Source organism: Polyodon spathula, chromosome 8 (genome assembly GCF_017654505.1).
Source record: "Polyodon spathula isolate WHYD16114869_AA chromosome 8, ASM1765450v1, whole genome shotgun sequence".
NCBI classification, from domain to species: Eukaryota; Metazoa; Chordata; class Actinopteri; order Acipenseriformes; family Polyodontidae; genus Polyodon; species Polyodon spathula.
The window spans coordinates 26,315,845-26,340,265 of record NC_054541.1 but is presented as its reverse complement, the minus strand read 5'-3'; the positions used below and the strand labels follow the sequence as shown (position 1 = coordinate 26,340,265).

At 37.3% G+C, this 24,421-nt stretch overlaps 2 protein-coding genes across 2 annotated transcripts in view; one reads left to right on the top strand and one right to left on the bottom strand.

The window, feature by feature from the left end:
• Positions 1–416: 416 nt before the first annotated feature.
• si:ch211-245j22.3 (uncharacterized protein LOC563798 homolog) lies at positions 417–10,294 on the bottom strand. Its single transcript, XM_041256297.1, has 5 exons — positions 10,227–10,294; positions 3,572–3,704; positions 2,728–2,877; positions 1,637–1,742; positions 417–749 (listed from the first exon to the last, which is right to left on the bottom strand). The coding sequence occupies exons 1-5, from the start codon at positions 10,292–10,294 to the stop codon at positions 628–630; spliced, it is 579 nt and encodes a 192-aa protein (XP_041112231.1). The 3' UTR covers positions 417–627.
• Positions 10,295–18,370: 8,076 nt separating this feature from the next.
• Positions 18,371–24,421, top strand: part of LOC121319686 (plakophilin-2-like) — a 44,960-nt gene continuing 38,909 nt past the window's right edge. Inside the window, exon 1 of the mRNA XM_041257367.1 lies at positions 18,371–19,091. Coding sequence (XP_041113301.1) covers positions 18,884–19,091 — 208 coding nt within the window. The 5' untranslated portion in view covers positions 18,371–18,883. The remainder of the gene's footprint in view (positions 19,092–24,421) is intronic.

The window sequence follows — 24,421 nt, the reverse complement described above, 5'->3', positions numbered from 1 at the left end:
CGTATTGTATATACCATTATTTTTGCTTTTGAGGTTATGGAGATGGGAAAGTATTATACTATATCACATATAATATACAAAACGAGCATTAGAGTGTTGAAGATTTAAAGAGTGAGTTTATATTTGAACCTAGATTTCAGTGGGATCAGTCCGTCTTTGAAAACTGGGATTATGTTTTGAAGGATAGTATGAAGATAATAAAATAAGGTCAAATTTAACTCATTTTATTGCATTATGTTTTATATAGGATGCAGACAGATGGACAGAATGAGTAAGCTTTTTTAATTTAACAGAATACAAAATTCCACATGATACGAACTATTGAACATTTTAATAACAAACATGAAAACAGTGCAGTTCCTCCAATCAGAAATGAAGGAATGTTGCATTTAATAGTGGCACAGTTCAAGCCAGTGTATGAACTACGACCTGTAATTCTCAAAAAAACAGTAAGTCATTGAAAAATGCATAATGCTATTTTTACAGTGCTACACAGGCAGTGTCTCTTTAAATTTTTCAAATCACCACAACTACTGTGCAATAAATAGCTTGTTGCTAAGGAGCTGTATAATTCCCTACAGGTTGGGTTCCTTAATGGTGTTGAGTCATGCAGAGGTAGGCAGCTTGCTAGACAGGAGAGGTTTTCTGAGGCATTTCCACTTTGACTGTGTTGGGGTCACACTCGAGCATTTCACGTATCCAGTCGTTATCTAAAGCTCCTTCGATAAACTCTTCTAGGCTGATAACGGCTACAGAAAGAGAAAAGTGGAGAATAGTTTTTAAGCAATGACACTTGAATCTGCATGGAAGTGTTGCAGTTTAACATGTACAATGATTCTACTGCATTTACAGTGATTTGTCATGTTTACCATGCTTTCATTTTCTGTGCCTTCATCACAATTTATCTAGACTTTAAATGTGATGGAAATGTTGGGAACAAGAAGAGGCCACTCTGCTCATCAAAAATCGCCCCTTGTTAGCCCTTGGGAAGAACATTTCAAGTTTCCATGCATGTATTACTCAGCATCAAAAGTGCAATTACAATTCACTGAACATGTGCAGGTATCAGAGAGGCTGTAATACACTTATCACTGTGAAGGGCAGAAATAACATATGCTGTGTTTTGCAAGTGCCAGACCTGGTTTACAGAGCCACCTTGGAGCAATGCCAGCCACCAAGAGCCCACCTCAGGCTTTTATCAGCTAAGAGAAAAAATACTCTCAAACCCACTTTTATGATTGCATTTCTCAAAGCTTCATTTATATATTACCTGCACATCACCTTCCCATATAAAAAAGAAAAATCCACAGAATTATAAATAATACTGGGTTACTGTATACTATTCTTATGAATACTACAGAATGTTTATGACACATTAGGTCATATTCATAAAGCCTTTACCACCATGCTAGGTTTACACCCATTTTTTGAAAAATGTAAAACAAACTAATGTTTTAATGTTATAAAGCAAGCAAAAATCTACCCCACACCCCAAATTATTATTTGAAGCAATGTCTTCTATTTCTAAAATTGGTGTAATAACACAACATTGCACAAAACAAAACAAAGGGACCCAGTGAATTTGCTGCATGGCAATTTTTTAAAGCTAGCATCCTTCCTTAAGACACCTTCTTACCATTTTTGTCTTTGTCCAGTCTGCTGAATATCTTGTTTGTGCATTCCTCCACAGTTAAAGGGTTTGCTTTTGTTAGAGAAGCAGCCAGACTCATTTTATATATAGCCTGAAGAGCACATGAAAAACATCAGGAGAATCAATACTGCCTCAAAGCAGTGTGTGCAAACAGTAAGCTGTGTGTAAATACACAGATGCTTATGGAATTTCTTACAGTATTAATACTGTGTGTAATACTGTTCTTAATGTAAATACTGTACTTTACTGTGTGTAATACTGTACTTTAAAAAAGTGCCTGGTAAATCTCTGATCACCATGTGGCTTTATACAGCCACAGTTGCATTGTTACACAAAAGAATTCAATGGAAAAAAGTATGTCTGGTGCCACCTACTGGGATAAACACTAATGAAACCTAACTTTATTCATGAAATTCTTGTTTTCCTTCAAAAATTGCATTACTGTTCCATCTTTTACAAATGTTACACATGGTTTCAATAATTTCATATTTTAGACTACCAACAGTATCGACATCCACCATTCTCAACAGCTTGGAACTTTTTAGGATGAAACTGGATTCCACAAACACAGACACACAAAATATTTGTTTGTGAAATAAAAGGAAGTACATAGTTATTTACTAAATTATAAATAAAATGTATTAACTAATTCCATACATGTTGGGCCATATTCAACATAAATAAAAAATCAATTATAATGCATCAAAATGAACAGATGTTTTGCTTTATTTATACATTCATACTCTTAAACAGGCCTCATCTGAAACAAAAAAAAACTTGTAAGAAAAACTGAAAAGAAACTGTTTTTAAAACTATTTGGATCACCTCCTAGCCTTATTTGACTGAACCTATCTGCATGTGATCTTGGAAACCCTAACAGTGTATCTAAAAGTAAAAGTATTATCTGTGGTTTAGGCAGAAGTAAAAGACAATTGTAGGAAGCTTAATGAGATCTAGAGCAGAACATTAAAATAAGCAGAATTGTGTTGGTAGGATTTATTTATTTATTTATTTTTTTACTAATGAAGAAGATCACTTATTTTGCTTGTTGATAAACGTAATAAAACAAAACATACTTGCATAATTTCTAACATTTCTGATCGCGTAATAGCGCCGTCTTTATCCTTGTCACACAACTTGAAGGACCATCGCAGCTTCTCTTCAGGGGAGCCTTGAATCAGCATACTTATAGCAGTCACATACTCTCGGAAATCAACAATCCCGTCCTGTGCAAAACAGAAGGGGTCAAATATTAACATGTACAAAAACAAAAAGTGTTCCACTGTGAGGATTATCCATAAACAGTTCCTCCATGTTTCTCTAAGTATGTGTCATTTCTGAAGAAAAGGCTAATGACACAGTCAAAATTACTCAGAATGCTTAGATTTTACAATACATTTTGGAAGGCATGTAGCCAATAGCAATGGAGTAAATGTCTTCTGATGTCATAGACTACTCAGAATAAACATTTTAAGACTCTACACCCCTTGTAAAAGTTTGCTAAAAGTCTACCATAGTAAAGAAACTATGAAGCAAACTCATAAAGAAAGTATTAATGATAAAGCACTAATTTAGTCATAGAAATACAGATGGGGTAGCTTGTTAAAAGTGCTTGGTAATGCTCTCTAAATGCATAATATAAGCAAAGGGAAAATATGGTGAACTGCAAAATTATTGTAGTTATCTGTTGTAAGGGTCTTTCCAGTAAATGGTCAATCACATGAATAAGGAATTTGAATAAGGCCGTCATAAGAAATAAGTGTGATACATTAAATTGGAACTTATCATGAATTATTTCTTTAAATAATATATATTATAATGCATATGCAATTAGGTTCCTGCAAAATGCAAGGTGTCCACAATTCCCTCCACTTTCCCCTGCTTTGCCCAATGCTCTAAATTACAAAACCCGCTGCCTACCCCATTATTGTCCAGAGTTCTGAATATCTGCTCGGCATATTCTGAAGACTCGTTGCCCACTGTACCATCACAGAAGTGCCTTTGAAATTCATGGAGCGTAATCAGTCCACTAGGGCACTCATTGATAAACTTTCTGTAAAGTGAAATAATAAACAATATTTTCATTTTAAGGTTCTAAGGCTAAGTGTTTTTCACCAACTCGGTTAGTATCACCATACTGTATCAATATTGATCAAAACTGTCAAACCAAACCAAAATCTGATACATTTGATCTGCCTACGGATATCTCTGTGCAGAAAGCACAAGCCACTTCTTAGCCCTTCTCCTAAACTAACTCCCTTCTAAACAAAGGCGCTGGCTCCACTTTTAAAGCACATGGCCAGGGGTTAATTGACAATCAATAAATCAATTAACACCTGGCCACATTCCACACTTTTCTAATTAGGGCTGGGATTTTAACCTCAGCCCTGCCATATCTAGTACAAACTTAAACATTTCAACAAACTTTAATTTACAAAACCCGAACACACAGAACAAATACATGAGTCGCACATGCAGGGTTTCTGCCCTGTCACAGAGCTAGTAGTTTTTGTAGTTTGTATTTTTTTTATTTCAGAAATAAATGAGCTATTAAAAATATGGAGCAAAAAGATTTGAGATGTTTTTTATATATATTTATATAAAACATATTTGTATAGGCTATATTGTACGTGCACATTTTGTGTGCCTACATGCCAGGTGCAGCTCATGAGAGAGCTTGTTAAAAGCCATTCATTCAAAATTATACCTCAAATTCAATTCAAACCTATGAGTACAATGTTCTCCACATGGGTCTAATTACAGATGTATTCTCAAGGAGCACAGGCTGTACCCAAGTTGAAATTAATATTAAAGATTATGAAAAATGCATGTGTCAAAAAGCCAATAATTTTGTTACTGAGTGATGTTATATGAACGTCTGCTGTATTCATACCACTATGCACCTTCACTTTTTTTATTGCTTAATCTAATAACCTCTTCATTTTTCTTTAGACAAAGGCTATAGCAAGGTGTGTGTGTGTGTGTGTGGGGGGGGGTATTCTGAAAACTTCTGCTTTATAGTTATCTGGTTAGATTATTTGCTAACTGTGCTGTGTACTGCCTAATAGAAAAAGTGGTATTTTTTATGGTTCAATTAGAGAATAACTAAAGGAAAATATAGGAAACACAAGAGATATTACGCTAGAAATAAGTCTCTAGCGCCATGCATTGACAAAGGTCATGTAAACAGCAAATTAATTTACACCAAATAATTTTTGTCCAGAGAAGTTGATTTGTCGCAAATAACGTTGAATCAGCTAGGCTGGTCAGTAAAACATTGAATCCTTTTATATGGAGAATTTCAGTGGCTAAGGCTCATGGTTCATCAACTGATTCAGATTCAGTTGTATTGTGTCTGCCAACTGATGATTTGAGGCAGAACAGTAATTGGATACCAGAAAATATGTATAACAGTGAGTTTTGGCGTTCTTCAGTATTCTGGATGGAAGGCATACCTCGCAAAGTGACCTTGTGTGAGCAGAAAGAAATGTACAGTAACAATGTGTACAGATCCAGAACAACTGTACATGGTGCAGAAGTAACCCTGACACATAAATTAAAACATAATCCTCTTGTTAATTGTGCATGTAATATGTGCCAAAGCAAGGCATCATCGACTGGGCCCAGACTTTGTCCGGCACGCAGTCATTTGGCTAAACACTGTAGAATCTTGTTTGAATGCAATGATTCTGTAGGAGTTTCTTTCTCTCATTTAAATGTAAACCCAAAAAGATATTAAGAGGATTGAATGCATGAGTTGTGAAAGGGTCACTTAGTGAAATGGGCACATCTGGGAAAATTAGAATGTGAGGAAGGTGTCCCTGCTAAGCGTGTACAAGGGTCTTGTAGGTACAAAGTCAAGGCCATGGCGACTCACACCTGTGATGCAAGATGATGGATTCAAGGGCCTATTGTCGTGTTCGCTGAGCCAACCCGAGCTGAACCTGAGACCGAAGTGGAGTCCTGCTGGGAGCGAGCTGAAACCCTGGAAATGGACTGGATGATTTAAAAATGAAATGTATTAATGCAATAATATGTGTTATAATCCTTTGTAATGTTTGTATAATCTTTAGTCTGGAAAATTATGTAAGTGTGTAATCAAAAGTAACGCTTAATGCTGTTTTAATTAGTAATTGTGAAACTTATGTGTTCTCTTTAAATAAAATCATGCAGTAGAAACTGGTATAGTTTGATACAAGTGGCCAGTTTTTAGGCAGTTCCTTATCAAGATAGGCTTGATTCCCAGAATTGAATGCTAAGCACCCTTTTAGCCTAAGGAAATGTTGAAAATGTTGAAATAGGGTTTATATAATATGCTTGCTTTTTACTATAAACAATTTGTGCGTGTAAGACCATATGCTTAACACTGCCTGTTACGATAATATGCATGAAATAGTTTCTCATCAAGATAGGTTCGCATTTAAAATAGTTAATAATCGTGTTCTATAGGGAGTAAACTGTTTGGTGAGTTAAAAAGATGATAAAGCATAAAGAGATGTTGTTTGAAATATAAAATAAAAAGATTAAACAAATAATGAAAAATAATTTTAAAAGTAGAGGATAGGTTTTGAGAAGGTAAACTTTATGTGAACTTTTTTCCCAAAAAGGTGACTCTGCTGGTGTGTTCACAGGGCTGCAGGAAGAGGGCGGCAGTCGTCCAACAACCGCCTGTGAGTCATGGCAGTGACACGGGGAGGTGGGAAAGTGGGTGTGTGGACTTTCCCCCTCTCTGAATGGCTGAGAGGCGAGTCTTGGGAGATTGTTGGCCCTATAAAATAATGCTCCGCTGTTTCCTCAGGTCTGCCCTGTTAAAACGCGCCGAGAGTGCGGAAGCGCTGGTCCAGGACCGGGAATCAGCTGGGAAAAAAAGAAAGAGTCTCACAGCGAGACAGTGAGAGTGGGGAACCCTTGGGCAGACCCCGAAGCATTGTAAAAGAGCAGGCTAGTTAGCCAGCAGTGTAGGACGCGGCGACTGGGATATAGCTGTCACGTGCAGCACCTTTTCTTTGTAGTTTTGTTACTGTTTTATTTTCCTTGTTTCTTTGTGCCTTCTGTTTTGAATTATTGTTTCGAAGCACCTACAAGGGCGTTGGTATTGTGTACCATCGCTTGGTATGCCCGTGGTTCTGTTTAGCATCGTTGGTAAATCAGATCACGGACCCACAGCGCCATCTGCGGGACAAAAGAAAAAATAGCAACCCGAAATAAAACTGGGCACCTGTGTGGTGTTGCCAAATTCACCTGTCTGTCTCCTGTGTCAGTGAATTACCCACCACCCTTCTACAGCCTGTTTTTTAGAGAAAGCCGTGCCTGGTAAAGGGAGGCATAGTTGGCACGCAAAGCGAGAATTCTTTTATCAAAAAGATTATAGCGTCAAGGTTAAAATTTAATGAAGGAAATTATCTTCTCATCCTAGAAGAAGGGGGAACATTGGTAAAAGACATTAATTATCGCTGGAAATTAGGAAGATTGGTGTGCCACTAGTGAACCGGTTTTATCTGGTTTGTGAGCCGCTGAAAAAAATAGGTCATCTGCAGTTCAGCTGAGTTCATGCTGTTAAGAAACTCATAGGACAGAGACATTATAGTCTTACACTTAAATAAAAAACAAATAGATTATTCATGAAGAGAAACTCTATATTAGAAAAACATAAGATGGAAGTTCCCTATAATATCTGCTAAGCACACGCCTGTAAAGAGAAAAGGAAAACTAATTTGAAGAATAGAATGATATGAGGGAATATGTACTTAGAAACCAGGTATATAATCAATATAATTATAACTAATAGTATTATATATATTTTAAACAACATTTATTTAAAATAACATTATTCTCTTTGTATACACATATAAAATAAAGGAATAGCAAGGGTCTTGTGAACTATGTTTCACCTAACTTTTTAGATAGAGGAGGGGTCGAGAAATGAGTGAGTGAGATCATGGTCAAGTGTTTGGAACAGGTGTTATATTTTAAAAAGTTGTTGGAATATGGCTCTAAAATTTTAGGTTGTTGCGTGCCAAAGAAAGATAAGAAGTGTCTAACCAAATTAATGATTGGATTTGATAAAGTCTCTCCATGTATTTCAATGGAGACCAAAATCTATAAAACCTCATATCTTTTACAATGAGGTACCACAATCAAGACTCAGCTTGGCAGAGTGAAGTGGTCCATCATTTGCAGATCTCCACAAGACAATTCTGATTCCTTTGTTCACGCTACTTTTCCTTATAATAAGAGGTAAGCATATTATCTACAATATTATATCTCACATGTATTGGTTGCATTGCTATAAGGTATTGAAACTATGTTTTAGTTTTTGAGAGAGTGTTATGTTGAATGAACCGAAATATAGAAGTGGGTGCTTTTTAGACCGCGTGTATAGCTGGCTCAGTGGCTGCACAAATACATATAAGTGTATTAGGTCATTGGCGTGTGTATAGCTGGCCCGGTGGCTGCACTGATGCACGGAGAAGTATCATGCTAATTGAAGTGTTGATGCTGAATTTGCAACTAACTTAGAAACGTTAATTGTTATTGCATGTTTATGGATTTTGGTGGTATGCGCAAACTACCTTTCCAATATTAAAAGCATTTTAATAAAGCAAGGAGCACTGCTCTGATTTGTAAAACTTCAGGTCTTGAATGTTTTTCTTGATTAAATAGAGGTTATATGGACATACATACAAGCTCACCCAGTGCTCGAACATAAACCACTAGGAGTTTATAACATCTCTGTCCTCCTAACGTCTCCCCCAAGTTATGAGTGTATGCAGAATGAATAAAAAAGAGTACGTAAAAATCTGTGAACGCAGCAGACATGACAGATTTCCTAATTACAAAAGGAAAAGCAATAATTCAGGAGTTTTACTCTTTCTATCATTGCATAGAGCTGCAAAATAAATCTTGTTAACAGACAATGACTGCAGAAAGAATCGAAATAACAGACCAAAGGATTCTACGTGTTCGACTGCCTGTTTAACTTAGAAAAAGACCTCTCCAGTGTTCAAGAACATTCCTCTTGAATAGCAGGTTAAAAGGATGGCACTCCCAGACAGCAGCACACAATGCCCATCATCTCCATAGTCCAACACTGCCTCAGACATACAGAACACCTGTCTAGACTAACAAAATGGTTTTATAGGACTGTTGTTAAAACATTAACATTTCTATGACATTCTGCATGGTTTTCTGATGTTTATTTATTTAGGATTGACTCAGACAAATGTTTATGTGAATTGTTCAGACATTGCTACTCACTAATCACAACAGCTTTTCATTGGCCCTGACCTGTTCTTTCTTTTAAATTTTACTTAGCGGTAGTTAAGATATCGTCCATCAGCTACAGATGGCAATGAATTACTAACGATTTAAGTCTATGACTAGGACTTTTAGCATTGTAGTGGATTATTTCAATACATTTAGTTTCAAATATTTAAATTCAAAAAAGTTTTTCCTAACCTAACTTTTGGGTCACAATGAGACTAGAGCCAAGATAACTGCTGACTGCTTTCGCTCACATTCCTTAGTGAAATATACATTACCATGGGCTGCAGCTTTACACACAAAATTATTTGTCTCAAGTATATTGCATACTTTGTAGTCTATTTATAGTAGAATTGTTTTTTTTTTTTTAATCTCAGAAGACTTCATTGTACCAGTACTATAAACCATACAAATTATCATAATATTAAAATTCTAATACAAGCACCTCTGGCTTTCAAGATAGGAATTTGTCTTTATTTTTTTTATGTAAAATTCCTGGAACAAAACAATAAGGTCATTGCAGGTTCTACTGTACTTATACAGTACATTTTAGACTTATTCAGATGAGGTAAGCACTGACCTAAATAGTAAGCAAATCAGTGGATCCAGAGAAGATTTTAGGTTAGCTGGTGTATCAAAACCAAAGCTTAATCTTACCCATTAAAGAGTACAGGCGTCCAACTTTGTAAACTGGAATAGACTTTTACTGATATGTTCCTCCCCCTGTATTTAGCAAAACTGCCAAATAAAGTTATTATAACCAAGTAATAATAATAATTTTAAAAAAAAAACACTAAAGCATAAGAAAAATGATATTGCATGCCCAATATTTTATATTGTTCTTCATTTTTATCTTGACATGAGAAATAGATCTGGGAATTGTTTGTTTGTGTGGTGTGTGTAGAACAGAAATGAGGTTAGTTCCTTGTCCTGTATTGCCAATTAGACAGCTGCTACAGCCATCATTGTTTAGGATTCTAGTTAGTGCAGTGTGGATATACTGAACACCTTTCACCTAGATGAAGTAACTGAACCCATATTTTTTTAATGCACTCTTAATTTAACTTAAAAGGGAACTTATACATAATTTATATTTTTCTGACACAAGCTGCTAGCAGCTCCAATATCCAGTACATCTTCGGAGCAGTTGACCTGTGCTGCAGGCTTTCCAATACAGCAGAATGTATTATCCTTCCATACCAACTGCTAACCCCTATTCGGGATCTGACTCCCAAGACTTTTCCATCTAAACAGTAAATTATAAATGTTATGCCAACATAAAAACACAATGTTAATAAAAGCATAACATTACCTATACCATTCATGAAGCTCCATGATATAGGTGCCTTTTCTCTGTGGTAGCGTCGCTGCTTGACCCATTTTCTACCCTGCTTCAACAACACATGGAATTCTCAGCCAGGGAGATGTTGTGCAGCTGAGGCTCATTGAATCACACTTTATATATCAACCTGTAGATTATCCTAGGCACATCTAATATCACTTTGATAGAGTTAAGTGGTTTTAAAGAATTAGGTTTAAGGAACATAATCTGCTGAGAGTAAGTATACTACATGCATTGCAAATGTAATTGTCTTAAAGATAATGTTGTTTATTTAGAGTAAAACGCAGCGAGAGAGAGAGAGAGAGAGAGAGAGAGAGAGAGAGAGAGAGAGAGAGAGAGAGAGAGAGATTATTTTGCATGCCAAAGAAATCACTGGGGCAGTCTTTGATGAATTGAAAGACTATTATGAGCACCAATATAGACTCCTTGATTGGTTATTAATGGATCATAATTTGAACCAAAAATTATAGAATGATTTTTTTAAATATATTCATTGATTGAAAACCATTACAAGGTACCCAAGCTGTATTTTAAATCAATAAAAAGAGGTAATTATTTAAAACTTCTGTTGAAGAACGTTTTGGCAACACAGGAGGTGATGGTTAAGACAAAGGAGTTTGATTAACATTTGAGAAAAACACTCACAGAAAACTACAACAAAGGAAATTACTACAGAACAGTATCAAAGAAATATGGAATATCAAAGAATAAATTACCACAGAATAAATTCAACTGAAAAGCTTGAAAGAAGTGGACATCCAAAGAAAATTACGGGCACAACAGGTACGAGAATCATCTTCAAAAAAATCTAAGATTAACAGCACAAGGGCTTAAAGAAAGATTTAGAAGCATCAGGCATAATAGTGCATGAAAGAACGGAACAAAAGGCAACAGAACACAGAAGAGTTGGTTGTAAGCATGTAAACCTCACTGCAAACCACTTTTAAAGAAAATTAATAAATCAAACCATCTAAAATTTGCTAAGAAATATGAATAGGAATCTTTTAACAAAATTCTCTGGTCCAATGAGATTAAAACAGAGTTGGAGAAAAAAAGGGAATGCTTTCAATGAAGAAAACCTTGCACCTACAGTTAAACATGGAGGTGGTTTAGTCATGATAAGAGGGTGTTTTAGCAGTTCAGAGACTGGAGACATTCATGTGATTTGAAGATCTGTCGTAGGTCGAGTGGTAGACAGTTTATCTTCCAACACGACAATGACCCAAAGCATACGACTAAATCAATCCTGGAATTCTTGAAGAAAACAAAAATAAACCTTCTGGAATGGTTTTTACAATCACCAGATCTCAATCCAATAGAAATGCCTTGGGGTGATCTTAAAAAAGCTGTAGCCAAACATTGTGTATCCAATCTGACTGAGCTGAAGGAAATATGCAAGATAATGTGCCCAGATTCCCCCAACAAGATGTAACATTCTGGCTAAGAATTACCATAGAAGTCTGAAATTCATAATAATAGCAAAAGGAGAGAACACAAAATACTAAAGCAGGGGTGCCAATATTTTTGTCTTGAACAAAAACTTTAAATTAAATAAGTTATTTATTTTTAATCAAGATTATTTTGTTAAATTACTAGAAATTGTACATTTTGCTTTTTGTTTTATTAAAAATGAGTTGAAGTTTACTAAATGCTTGTCCTTAATCTGTTAAGTTGAATTGTGGTTAAGCATAGGGTGCCAATACTTTTGTCTGCAACTGTAATTGTAATATTCAGCCAATGATGAGACTGTGGAATAGGTCAAAGTTCAATTTTCAAGGGCAAACAGAAAACAAATGCTCTTTTTTTCTTCTTCTTATTTCCAACATGGTAATATGTTTTGGGTTTTTTTTACAATTATTTTCATTCATTTTCCAATTTCCTCCTAATTTAGAATATCCAATTATTATGCATTCTCGAGGGAGACGAAGACGAGCATTCGCGTCCTCCGAAACGAGTGCCGTCAGCAATCCATTTTTTTTTCACCAAGGACTCCCCTCCCGACCTAGCGAGAGGAGTACTGCTGGAGAACGAAGGCTCCCACAGCGTAACTCACATGGGGTAGCTCACATAGGGTAGTGCTGCATGCGCAACTCGTAAAAGACGTCATCATTATATGCTACAGCCAGATCACATGATAAGAGTGAAAATTTAGGTACTAACACAAAATTTATTTAATAACAATAACCAAAACTTTAAACCTAAGGTTCATGGGGCATTATAGTTGCGTGGTAGGGGTGTTGAAGGTGAATGAAGCACTACGTAAAATTACGAGTTGCGCACGTGGGAGCTACGCTGTGGGAGCCTTCGCTCTGCAGCTATATACTCTTGGACCTATCACCTACCCTGGTTGGATGATTGTGCGCCGCTCCCTGGGAACTCCCTTCCACGATCGGCAGTGGAATAGCTTGGATTCAAACCCGAGATCTCCAAGATATAGGGCGCATCCTACACTCCGGCTGGAGTGCCTTTTACTGGAGGCACCATTCGGGAGCCCATGGTAATATATTTTAATTACCTTACAAATGCCATACTTATTTAAAGCAGAGTTGGTGATTATGTGAATGAATTATACATGTTTATATAGTTTATTTTCCCTCATCATTTGCAACATATGACAAAATAAGAAATGTATTGCTTGTATAGAGTGTTTTTCAAGGGCATTAGCTGAAATGTTTTGAATGGGTCTTTGGGGTAAACCCTTTCCTGGTCCACCTAGCTAATTAACAGTCAAGTGTACAAATTTGTTTAGTGACAGGGTGAAAAACCTCCCTGCAAAGCTAATTGTTTTTGTTTAATGTAATTGTTTAGTTGATTTAATTATGTTATTGTTTTATTTAATTATTATTTGTTAATTGTTTTATTGTTTTAGCAGTTGTAAATTGAGGCCAGCTGCCAGGTATAAAAGGAGAGCAGCCAGTGTGTGCAAGGCTCCTGCTGTGTGACGAGCCTGACTGTGTGTTATATTCATTGAAAATGGTACTGTGTTTAAAGGTTAAACCTACGTTTGGTTTATGTGTGTTTGTGTGAAAGTGTTTAGATGTTATGCATGTCAGGTAAACAGCTTAACTGTTGTCAGGGGCCTGCATACGTTTAGTAAGTGCTTGGAAGAGCTTGGTGCAATTTTTGTTTTGTTTGATTTATATATTGTAATAAGTGTGCAAAGAAAGCACTGAAAAATCAAGTTTCAGTCTCTGGGGCACATTTTTATAGGGGCATGAACCCAAAATAAGGCCAGTCTTGTCACCACAGTTTAATGCAGGGCTTCTCAAACTTGGTCCTGGGGACCCTCCATGGCTGCTGGTTTTCCTTCCAACCGAGCTCTCAATTACTTAACTAGACCCTTAATTGAACTGATAATTTGCTTAATTAGACCTTTTTACTTGTTTTCAGCTCTTGAACAATTGCATATTTCAGTTAGTTATAACATTTGATAAGTAACTTGAACTTTGCAGCTGTTTAAGAGCTGAAAACAAGTAGAAAGGTCTAATTAAGCAAATTATCAGTTTAATTAAGGGTCTAGTTAAGTAATTGAGAGCTTGGTTGGAATGAAAACCAGCAGTCACAGGGGGTCCCCAGGACCAAGTTTGAGAAGCCCTGGTCTAATGGATCTTAAAGGGTAAGAGGAATGGGGTTTCCTACAGTTTGTTTATTTTATGTATTATTTTACTTGTAGGTTTAGTTTACATGTTTTATTTTGCTTGCTTTTTTTAGGAAAGTGTAGTAATATTGAAAAGTTAAATGACAAAGGGTACTGGCAATAATAGAACAAAAGGAGACATTTATTAAAAGGCAGCAGAGATGAGATACTGCTAGACCATAAGGTATTACCAGCTAAATGCATGCACAACAGGGTCAGGAATGCAGAGGCCGCTACCTTATTTATCCACAGCATTTAGCAGACCAGCGATGTATTTAACACCACTGTGTTATCCAGCTACAATTATCCTTTCCTGAGGTCACTGTGTCAAAACAAACCAATTTAGACACCTCATGCACTAAATGCCCTTCAGAAATAATTAATAACGTATGTCAGCTCCAATTGAAATCCTTCTATAGAACAATTCTGTCTGATATTAAGTAATAAACCGGCCTGACATTCCCTTAATCTCACTTGACTGTAGGAAATGACATGTTTCCAAACAAGCAAAAAAGTACATTTTGGTTACGTATATACAAACATGAATGTGGTTAATTTGAAACCTGATTGGTTTTGAGCAGGACATAGAAATGTGCAAAGACATTGCTTGGAGGTTTTAATAGGCTTCTTTTTCACAGATCAACTTGCACGGGTTAACCTCAAGCCTAGCTAAACATTTCAACTAGTAAAGTGTTGGCTTATAGGAAGAGTCCAATATACTGTTTTAATAAATTCTTTATGCAGATGAGTACCCTATATATGGAAATAATCATTGCATACTGCATGTTCACATAAGACCGGTCAGTTTTGCAAATAGTGTGTACCATTTTCTGATCCCACAACAATCAATTATGCTCTCAAGCTTTTGCTACATATAAAACCACCCTTAAGCTCTGACTTTAACCTTCAAAGTGGTAGAGTTACTCAAATTGGCTCTCGCACAGTGTTAAAAACAAAAGCTTGATAGTACAACAAACTCAAAATGAGAGATGCACAAAACCGTTAGGGTACGGATGTAACCCTGGTTCCCTGGAAGGGAAGACGACCACCAACAATACTTTTAGGATATGCCTGCCACAGGTCAGGTATTCACTGAGCATTTTATCCCAGCTAGCCACAGTACATGGCTGCTGAGGCTGGGATGGAGCCCGCTGCGGGGGCTGCGTTGGAACTGCCTCTGGGAGCGCTGTTGCACAGGGATCACACGACCAGTGCCCTTCCATCGTTGTGTGTGGGCCTGGCTATTTGCTGTCGCGGAAGCCTGAAGGTGGTGCTTCAGGTCGCCACACGGAGCAGTGGGGATCTGGACCGTCCGAGTCACTGTGTGTGTCACGGGTGGATGCCAGCCTCTCTCTCCTAATGGAAGGAGCCACCTTCCCAGGAGGCCGCTTTCTGGTCCTCCTCAGCCATAATAATGTCTGGCTGTAAAACCTCCTGTGTAACCACTGGAGATGGAGGGGTCAGCTCAGTAGCAGGTGTTATCGGCAGAGCCGGGGCCAGAGCAGGGGTTCGAGCCTCCTGCCTGGCCAAATACTCTAGGATTTGAAGTCCTTGATGTCCTGTCCATGTCTCGAGTGCTTGTCCCACTTAGCACTGTGTAGGTGACTCAGAGTGGGTACGGAGCCTGAGTGCAGAGAAGGCTCTGCAAGGGGCTCAGGGACAGACAGAGGAGGTGGAGGCTGGGGCTCCCAGCGCCGCAGACAGCTCAGTCGAGCTAGCAGGGAATCTTGTGCCTGTAAACTTATTGAATCTCCTGTGTAGAACCCTTGGCTGGAACGCTGCACAAATATCACGGAATGTCTCCAATATCACCAATATCTCCAAGGGCAGAGGAGGCACCGGATGCAGAGGTGCTTGTCCTCTGAAGGAAGTTTCACTTTGAAGGATGTGCAAGCATGGAATTTAGCCATGCTTGTTGTCTATGGCCCCGAGGGCATTGAAAACACTGGAGGGTGTTAACCAGTGTAGCACTGGGGTATGAAGGCGCCGAAGCAACAAGGACACCGAAGCGCCAAGGGTGACTAACATTGGAGCCCTCAGGCACCAAGGGTGCAAAAGCACAGAGGACACCGAATGCTGGTATCCGCTAAGGCACCAAGGCGCCGAAGCACAGAGGGAGCGAGGGCACCAAGGCTCCAAAAGGCACAGAAGCACCAAGGAACGTCTGGGAATAAAGGAATCGTGCACCGTGACCCCAAGGGTACCAAAGCACTGAGGAGCAATGAGCACCAAGGGCATCCACACTCTGGAGCACCAAGGCACGATGAGGTGCCAAAGCAACAAGAGCACTGTGTGCACAGAGACTGTGAGGCCTGAGGGAGCCGAAGCACCGAGGGCACCAGAGGCAGATGGTTATCAATGTGCTGGGGCGCTGAAGCACAGAGGCACTGAGCATCTAAGCACTGAGGACGCTGAAGCACCGAGACTCTGAGGCACCAAGGGCTGTAAAGCATCAAGGCACGGACCATCTAAGCACCAAGGGTGTGAAAGCACACAGGCACCGAGGCTCTGATGCACTGAGGGTGCCAAAGCAGAGGGCAGTGAGCACTGAGGGCACTAGGGGCACGAGGGCACTGAGGCACAGAGCGTCTTTAAGCACCGAGGGCACAGAATCATGAGGCACTGAGGCTCTGATGCAGTGAGGGCGCCGAAGTACTAAGGGTGGTGAGCACAAAGGGTGCATGCACTAAGGGCACTAGGGACCCTGAAGCATCGAGGGCACTGAGGCACGGAGTGTCTAAGCACCAAGGACATCAAAGCACTGAGGCTCTAAGGGCACTAGCATTGAGGGTATTGGGCAGGCGCTTAGCCTTAATTGCATGGAGTCACACAACCCAGGGTAGCGCGTAGCATACGCCAAGGTGGTTACACAAGCTCGAGTGTCTGCGGTTAGGCATAGGAGAGCAGTACAGAAAAGCACAGGCAATACGATTTGGACTGTGTGCAGTCACACACAACCAGTATTGCCAATTTAGCGATTTTGTCACTAGATCCAGCGACTTTTGTGTTTCTCTAGCGACAAAAATATTGTCAAAGCGACTAGCGACTTTCACTGCTGACAACAGGGATTTTCAGAGAAAGAAGTCGCCAAATTGTATCATCACAACATAAGCCACATGCAGCTCAATACATCACGCTTCTGTTGTCCTGAAGTAGTGCACATTTGCGCAGTTCTGCACAGATCTGCAGTTCTGGATATAATTGCAGAGATGCGCGTTCTTTGAGGGCTGCTGCGTGACGTCACTCAACTCCACCCGCAGAAATGTATGCAGATCCTATTGGTAGTTATAAAATACTCAGTGAATATGCCCTTTTTTAAGGGATCAGTTTTACACTGCTTATCCACCAGAGGGCACTATATGCTATAATACAGTACGATGAGTGGCGGTGTTGTTGCATATTGTATTGTGTTGTTTAAAGTCAAAGTAAAACGTTCTTAATTCTACCAGTTTATCAAATAAGACGATGTTGCAGAATTAAGTAGCCTACAGAGTTCACTTTTTTATGATTTTATTTTTATTTTAAATATTTTAAAACACACACACCCACTTGTCATGTTTTTAAAGTAATACAATTTTCAGCTAAGTTACAAGCAGCTGTATTATAATCTTCTTTAGTTCAAATATATTAGTCGGATTTAGATCAAACAACTATTTACAGTCGATGTTAACACATTTAGTGTGTGTGTGTGTGTGTGTGTGTGTGTGTGTGTGTGTGTGTGTGTGTGTGTGTGTGTGTGTAATACTTTGGTTTGGATACGTCTTACCCCCAACACATTGACATCAACAGGTGGAACTCTTGACATTTACAAAATGCAAAATGCGCTGTGCTACCATTGTGGCTTCCCAGCATTGGGTTATAGACTCAGTCAGCTGGGTTAAAATTAAATGGGAAATTGGAACATACACATTTATTAACATACTATAGCAAAACTGTATCACCCATTGTCGTGAAAATCGTATTAATAATAATACAAAAATAATTTTAAAATAAAAAATAAAAAACACAGAAACACAGTAAAATACTTCCAAATGATCCTTTGAAGATATATGTTAATACACGCTGCCCTCCGGATATTTAAAGAAAACGTAGAAAATATTTGTCTTTTGACAAAATTCCATCCAAAAGTAAGAAATGCGTCACCTACCGTAGACTATCATTGTTGCCATCAACTGACTGCTTCTAAGAACTTGATAAGAAATAAATAAATAAATAAAGTGTCTATTTTATTAAATACTACGTTTACTGTCACAACAACGTTACAAAACAAACTATACTGATGCCTATTTTGCAAATCATACATTATCAAACTGTATAAGGACAGGCTCCATATTTATAGATAGAAGGCTAGCAAGTAACTGTATACTGTATAGTTAATTTATTAAATACTTTTTTATACTCTTGATTCTAATTGTAAAATTAAAATTATGCAGTTCTTTTTGAAGGCTGTTTTTAACGTGTCTCGTTTGGTTATAAATTATCATAGCAGATAATAAATCACAGGGACACCAGAGCAGGTTATTTGTAATAATAATACAAATTACAACAATAATAAACTTACATACCAAATTATTGTATTCTACCACGTACAGTATTTATCTGTATATCACCATAAGGCTTAACTGTGCAGAAACGCATGGTCTGCAGCATACAGGAAATACAACTATAGTATGTTAATTTTATAATCGCTACAACGTACGTATATAACAGGTCACCAACACCTCTTTGTGACGTGAATTGTAAAGGTGAGTTTGAAACTGTTAGGCCACACCCAGCCCCACCTCCCAAGCTCTAACGAATTGGTGGGGAGATGGCTTTCAGAAAAAGATAAAAGCTCAAGGACTTCACAGCACCGACGTTCAAGTAGGGTTTGTGAAATATCATTTTACATTTGTTATTGGCTTACTGGAAATTGCAAGTGACTTGATTTAAAAACAACATTTTGGCTAATTCTTGCCTGTAAAGTTTGAATTTTCAACTGAATACAGACATGGGAACCACAGAATCCAATTCAGATGGTTTTATAAAGACTGCCCTACCATCGGACGGATTTCATTTGTCTGATGACACCAGTTTGGCTTTGCCACCTGAGAAAAATATAAAACTATCCAACAGGCAAATTAATGAAAAGAGTTTCAGGGTGCAGCAACAAGTACAACGCACACTGGCTACAAAAAGCAAACGGGGTATGCCAGATGGTAAGTGTTATGTATTTGTAATGTAAACATTTACGTGCTGTTTTTCTTTCGGTTGTGAATGGGTAAAGCCACGAAAGGGTTAAAACTAATGCGAAATAAAATAAATACATTAAAAAAAAAAAAAAAAATAATAAATAAAAAAAAAATTAAAAAAAAAAAAAAAAAACAACTACAAAAATAAATGAATAAGTAAGAGTAATTGTCGAAGATTACTTTTGGACATATTTTGGAGTTTGTTCCATGGTTTGTTTTGTTTAGCGTCAACTGATTGCAAGCACCTTGCTCGTTGCAGGTCTTGTCAACAATAACTGCACACCTTCTGTCACTCACTGTCATAACTCGCTAGAGTGCAAAAGAATATAGCAAATTAATAATAATAATATAATAATAATAATAATAATAATAATTATAATAATAATATTAATTATTATAGGTGCGTACCAGAGTAATATGTGCTTCTACAACTAGCAAATGGGGAACCTTTTAACTTTGTAGATCAAAATGTTAATTGCTTTCTCCACACCGATCTTTTTCGAGCTAATCTCCTGTTTTCCAGATATCCAATTATTTTTTGTTCTGACATTTGTATTTTGCTTTATTATTTTGGAATGGTGCCCTTTTAATAGAAATGTACTTTTAATAACAGCTAACACATTCATTGTAGTTACAGTTTAATAGTGGAACAGTAAATATTGTACCGAACCGCATCTCGAGCAGGCAGGGCCGCTCACGGGCAGAGGTGGGAGGCAAATCCGGTATAGGACGCCCAAAACACTGCACAGTATAAGCACACTAGAGTGTTTTGAATATAAGCTAATAACACTAGTGTAATTAGCGTACGGTCAAAACACACTGCTGCTTTGAATTCACGTTTAAAACACTCCTTTTCAAGACCAGAACACTACTACGTAAGCCAGAAACAGTCGCATATATATATATATATAATATATATATATATATATATATATATATATATATTCTAAACATGCGATTTGTACGTCTTTGCAGACACATCGAAATCTGCTAATCGAAATGTGTCTAAACGAGACTAAACATGAATGTCATTCTGTATTTGAATAAAAGTATACATAAAATAATGTAATTCTGCCTCAGCTTTGTTGTTGATATTGTGGGCAATCCAATCTCTTGTAGAGTTTCAACACGATGGGTAGACTTGTTAAAAAAAAAAAAGCAAACTTTCAAGAAATATTCAGTTATTTATCAAACGAGAAATACCCAGGTACACTTAGAGGGAACAGTGGAGGAAAGGCTAATTTTCGGAAATAAGTGTTTTTTCATTACAGATGGCCAACTAATGTACAAACAAAGTACACAGAAATAAAACAGGTGGAATAAACACGTTCTGTCAATATGTACAGGAGTTACACTTCAGTGTGTTAATAACAACTGGTATTTGCTCTAATATTAAGGTTTTTTTTTTCATTAAAAACAGTTGTATTAAACGAGATAGCTTATTCAAAACAGAGAAACTTTGTAATCCCTCCAGAATGATTGTTTTTGAAGCAAAATAACTTAAACCAGTATGCTTGAAATAAAGTAATCTGTTAGCCATAGATTACAATTTATTGTGTGTGTGCATTTCTGGATGTAGTACTGTGTTTTTTTTTTTTTTTTTTTTTTTAATGTGTATATAGTTAATTTTTTGGTATTTTTTTTTTCTTTGTATTTCAACTCTGTATTTTGATGTACAGTATATTTGTAGTTACAGTTTCAAGTAATTTTTTCTGTCTTAATTCAGTTAGCTTTAGCTAAAAAAAAAAGTTTGGCAAAATATAAGTGTAATAACATAACTGTAAAAATCTACATAAATGCTTTGAACTTAATGTACTGTAGAGTGTTTTGCGCATGAGGGTGTTTTGAAAGTGACTAGTAGAGTGTTTTGAATGTAAGTTGAAAACACTCCCCAGGGTGTTTTTTGCATGTGTTTTGAGCGTACTATACTGGGATTGCCCGCTCTGAAGCATAGCGACAATACCACTGTAGAAAAGAGCTGGCTCACTTGCACAGCGGTATCGGCACTATGCTACAGAGCGGGAGGGTTCCAGGTTCGTGTCACACCACCCTTGAGAAACCCCTGCCTGCGGGAACTGCGGTTCGTCACGTTGGTGTGAGAAGTGGGATGCAGGTACCCCAGAGTGCACTTGGAAGCCTGTATCCTGGTGAGCAAGTCTGAGGGCAGACTTGAGTCTGGCAAGGGAGAGTGTAGAGTGTACGGGGGTAGGGGTCAGGGCTGGTAGGTGACGCAATTAAATATGAAGACGTAAGCCTGATACTAGCTCCCGCAAAGGAGCCCAGCTGTCTTGTACAGCAGTATCAGCACTATGCTACAGAGCGGGAGGTCCCAAGATCGCGTCCCACCTCCATCTGTGAGAAACCCCTGCTTGCAGGAATCACGGTTTGCCACATTATAAATACTCTTCTTCTATATTGGCTACTTAACGAAAAACTTCCAAAAATTGAAAAATGTGACATTTCAAAATCATAAAATACTGTACTATCATTTTGTAGTTTCTTTGATTGCATGATGTTAAATACAATATATAAATTATGTTCATGTAGGGTTTTTTCAATCCTAAAATTTTAGCTGATGCAAAACTTGGTATAATCGTCCCTGTGCATTTTTCAGAAACAGTAGCCAGGAATTGGTATTATTATTTAAGACTGAACTGTCCTCTCGCCACCTACAAGTTGGTCCCTCCAAGGCAGGCTTAAAGCATGGTCATAAGCTAGGAACATACATTACCACTGCCTGTGCTATTTCTGCACTGTGGTTGGTTAAATAGCCTACAGGTGTATGCAATGCTGTCTTGAGGTGCAAGGCTTACACACACTATACTTATTAATAGGGATGAAACGATTTTTCGATACTACTATATATCATGATGACGAATATTCATGATAGTCGTATCGTTAACATTTTTTAATTATTCGATAATTGTAGAAAACGATAGTCACATACTCACTAAATGTGGCTGGAAGCAGAACAGATGCTTTTCCCTCCAAATAGGGCTGGTACGATTAAGTAAAAAAAAAAATAAAATAAAAAAAAAATTCGATAGATTCCATTCCTCATTATATACATGGATATAAATACTGCATAATCTATTCAATAATTATATTTCTGTAATGCGCATAGTTAACAACATTATTTAAGTTTGTCAACAAAACTGTGCTGAACGCCCTGCCTTGCTATTTACAGTATTTCTGCCACAGACAAGCAGTGTGTTGTTCTTTTCCTGCTCGTGTTAACTAGCATCTGATTTACTAGTCCCATCCTACCAGCGAATCAGGTTTGAAAATTCTTTGTTAGTTCGCCGCTCTGTGTATTCACTGTGCAAAAAAACAAAAAACAAAAAGAAAAACGCGCAACCTTGTATCCAGAGCAGGACGACAGGCTTATATTCCTGACAGTCTGTAAATAAATTGTGCATATTGAAATATTGTGTTTGCTCTGCTTTGGAGTTTCAAAATGAACTGTTATATAATGAATATTTAACAATATTCAATAACGTTCAAAATAAATAAATAAATAAATAAATGATCAGTGATGCTAAATGCAATTTTGGAGTAAGATCAGCAGGTATGTAGTTTGTGGTAAGCAAATCAATTTATTATTATTATTATTATTATGATGATGATGATGTTTTAGGCTGGGATTTTTGCATTGTTTCACAGATAGTGAAGGTTAGGTGGTACAGTATTAACAAGATGCAATGCGTGATGCTAGCTGACGCTGAATTTAAAAAAATAAAATAAAATAAACCCTTGTGTCTAGTTTATATAGCTTACATTCCAAAGTACTGTAATCTGTTTGAAATAAATATTTTAGTAACACTCCTGTAGTATGTTAAAATTGCTAGGTTTCTTGCAAATGCAGTGAGGTTTTTTTTGGTTTGTTTGTTTTCTCTTGACGCTACCAAGGCGTAATTACCCCTCGCATTCAGTTGTTGTGCACAAGCTTTTACTTCACTGCAATGCTATTAAAATAATAACATCGTAGGGAAAGGAATGCACCAAAAACGTGTGGTGCAATCATCGATATTTACTAGAACTATTATATTTTTTGTGCCCAATTAATCGATTGCTATTTTTAGGCTTAACTGACAGCCCTAGTGTGTACTTTCACTACAAAAAAAATATGTAGCAGGGAAATGCAGTACGATGGGATGTACATCCAATCCGCAGAATGTGGCAAAAGCACAACAACAAAAGCGGGAACATGCCCTTCCGTACTTAGCACCCAGTGGAGTTAAAAAATGTCAGCAGTAAACAAGCAAGGTCACTTTAATACACTGTCCCGTCCCGTCCCCCCCCTTTCGGCACCTTCCCTATACTGTCCCCTGTTCCACCCTCAATTGTCGGTATATAATTTCAATACATCCATTAAAATGTACATGTTACAGGCTATTATGCCTTGGGTAATGTCGATAACAGTATTGAAATGTGTTTTCCGAAATTATAAATGAAATAACGACAAAAAAAGGAATAAAAAAATGAATATGCATAAAGAACATCATGCCCGTGCCGCTCTATTCCATACTTACAGGTTGTATGGTATAAAATTATTTATTTATTTTGCAGACTATTTGAAAAAGAATTGAGAATAGTTAGCAGTATGTGCGTAAAGTAAGTACTTTAAATGTATTGAAAGAAATACAGATACTTCATATTTTTTAATTATGTACTGTTTCTAGGTAAATTTAAATAAATAAGGTGTGTAAATAAAGCAGGAGGGAAAAGCTTCCAGTCCCATTTTGACAGACTTAAAGGTATAATTTTTTTGCAACTATTAATGCTGGTAATATAATGACAATTTAATGAAGACTTTTCTTCTTCTACCTGAGTGCTTGTAAGTTTTTTCATTCTTGCTAGAATCTTGCTCTTTTTTTTAAAATCTGTAGCTTCCTTGTATTGCTGACCATATCCCACAGAGAAAAAGACATAACTTGTTATTTTCTTCTTTTTATTCAGTTAAAAAAAAAAGTAATTGAAAAACCACCGCTACTATAGTGCTAATTGGTGTATCATGAAAGAGTGGGCTCTCCAATATTCGTATCGTGGAAATTTACTGTTGTTTCATCCCTACTTATCAACACAAGCTATGTATTAAAGCCACTGTGCCAGTATTATTGATCTTGTCATAATTGTGGAAAGATATTATTTTTCAGTGGAGTTTAAAACAGGGACATTTAATTCCTCCTAACTTGAAGATGACACTGCACACTACAGCTATGGCCAAAAGTGTTGCATCACCCTTTTTATAATTTAACTAATGTTGCTTCATAAAGTCAAATGAAACCTGCTGAATT

Excerpts from the sequence above, each read along its gene's own strand:
- si:ch211-245j22.3 (XM_041256297.1), bottom strand. The coding sequence starts at position 10,294 with ATGGGTCAAGCAGCGACGCTACCACAGAGAAAAGGCACCTATATCATG. Across the intron at positions 2,878-3,571 it reads GAACTCTGGACAATAATGGG|GACGGGATTGTTGATTTCCG; the intron begins GTAGGCAGCGGG and ends TGTTTTGCACAG. Across the intron at positions 1,743-2,727 it reads AAATGTTAGAAATTATGCAA|GCTATATATAAAATGAGTCT; the intron begins GTATGTTTTGTT and ends TGTGCTCTTCAG.